General features: G+C 42.9%; 1 protein-coding gene across 1 annotated transcript in view; it reads right to left on the bottom strand.

Annotated features, from left to right (window-relative positions):
• Nucleotides 1-668: 668 nt before the first annotated feature.
• LOC105819934 (acyl-coenzyme A thioesterase 4-like) overlaps nt 669-1282 on the bottom strand; it is a 3361-nt gene continuing 2747 nt past the window's right edge. Inside the window, 1 exon segment of the mRNA XM_012656302.1 lies at nt 669-1218. Coding sequence (XP_012511756.1) covers nt 669-1218 — 550 coding nt within the window.

The following is a 1282-nucleotide window of genomic DNA, read 5'->3' as shown; positions in this document are numbered from 1 at the left end:
GTTTTGGAAAATTCTCAGCCATTATCTCCTCAAATATACTTAATGGTGATTTGTAGCCTGATGACAAAGTGAGAAATGATTCCTCTAAGATTATCACTCTGTGATTTTCCAAGGTCTGTTATTAGAGCCAGGAAATGAGAGGGACATTCATTCATGGAGCAGTCTTTAGACTTAACTCTTCTAGAGACAGATGCCCCCAATTACTCCTCTCAAAGGATTCTTCTCTGACATCTCTAATGAAAAGGTCAGTGGCCTATCCTTATATCAACACCTCTCTCTATTCTTTTGGCGAAAGACAACTGTATCCTACTACCAGTAGCTCAAAAGCAATCATTAGATGACCATTCTCTCACAGTGACAGAGAAAGTCAACAGCTTCAAAGTTCATCTGTGGCTTAAAACATTAACTGAAAAAAATTGGAAGAAAACACAAATTTTAAAAGGAGAGATACTTTTTATGTTTTTGTGTTATTATACATACAGCTGAATCTTCCAGAAGTGTTACATTAGTAAAATTGATGACAAAACTTATTTACTAAAGTTACCTAAAATACACCATTAACGGCAAAGACGTGGATTTAATGTTATCCATGACATATCCGATTCACACAGGGTTATTGAAGACTACAATCTGACCTTGAATCTCTCAGGTCAACAACAGACAATGCATTACAGTTTGGGGATAGCTCTCTTCTGGGTACCTCCCAGGTGTTTGCAGAAGAAGGCCAGAATTTGCTTCCAAGCATCTACCTGGGCCTTGGAATGAGGCCTGGGCTCCCCACCCCAGATCACAGGTTTGTTCAGTAATATGTGAAAGGAAGCTGGGCACATGGGGAAGTAAGGAGGCTCGATGTAATGCCCAGTTCCAGGGTAACAGATGATCTGGGGTTTTTCCTTTCCATGTGCCTGTAACCGTTGAGAGGCTACTTGAGCATATAACTCACTCCTCCAGTTGTGGTCATCCTGACCAACAATGAAGAGGATGGGCCCCTGGGCCTTCTCTATTGGAATCATCCTGTGGTTCTCAAACCCTCCGACCATATCATTCCATACATCCACAATGTCCAGGAGGCCTGAGAAAGCTACCTTGGTTCTCCTCAGGTCGTAGCCCAATGGTGGGATGCTAGTGTGCTTATAGTATATGCCTCTGTTTGCACTGAATGCAGATCCATTGATGGAAACTGTGGCTGAGACATTCTTTAAGAATGAGGCCATTAAGGCCGGGTGTGGTGGCTTACTCTTGTAATCCTAGCACTCTGGGAGGCCGAGGCGGGTGGATCGCT

Source organism: Propithecus coquereli, unplaced genomic scaffold (assembly GCF_000956105.1).
Source record: "Propithecus coquereli isolate 6110/MARCELLA unplaced genomic scaffold, Pcoq_1.0 Scaffold5, whole genome shotgun sequence".
In the NCBI taxonomy this organism is placed as follows: domain Eukaryota; kingdom Metazoa; phylum Chordata; class Mammalia; order Primates; family Indriidae; genus Propithecus; species Propithecus coquereli.
Note: the sequence above shows the minus strand (reverse complement) of the source record. Positions and strands in the feature narration are given on the sequence as shown.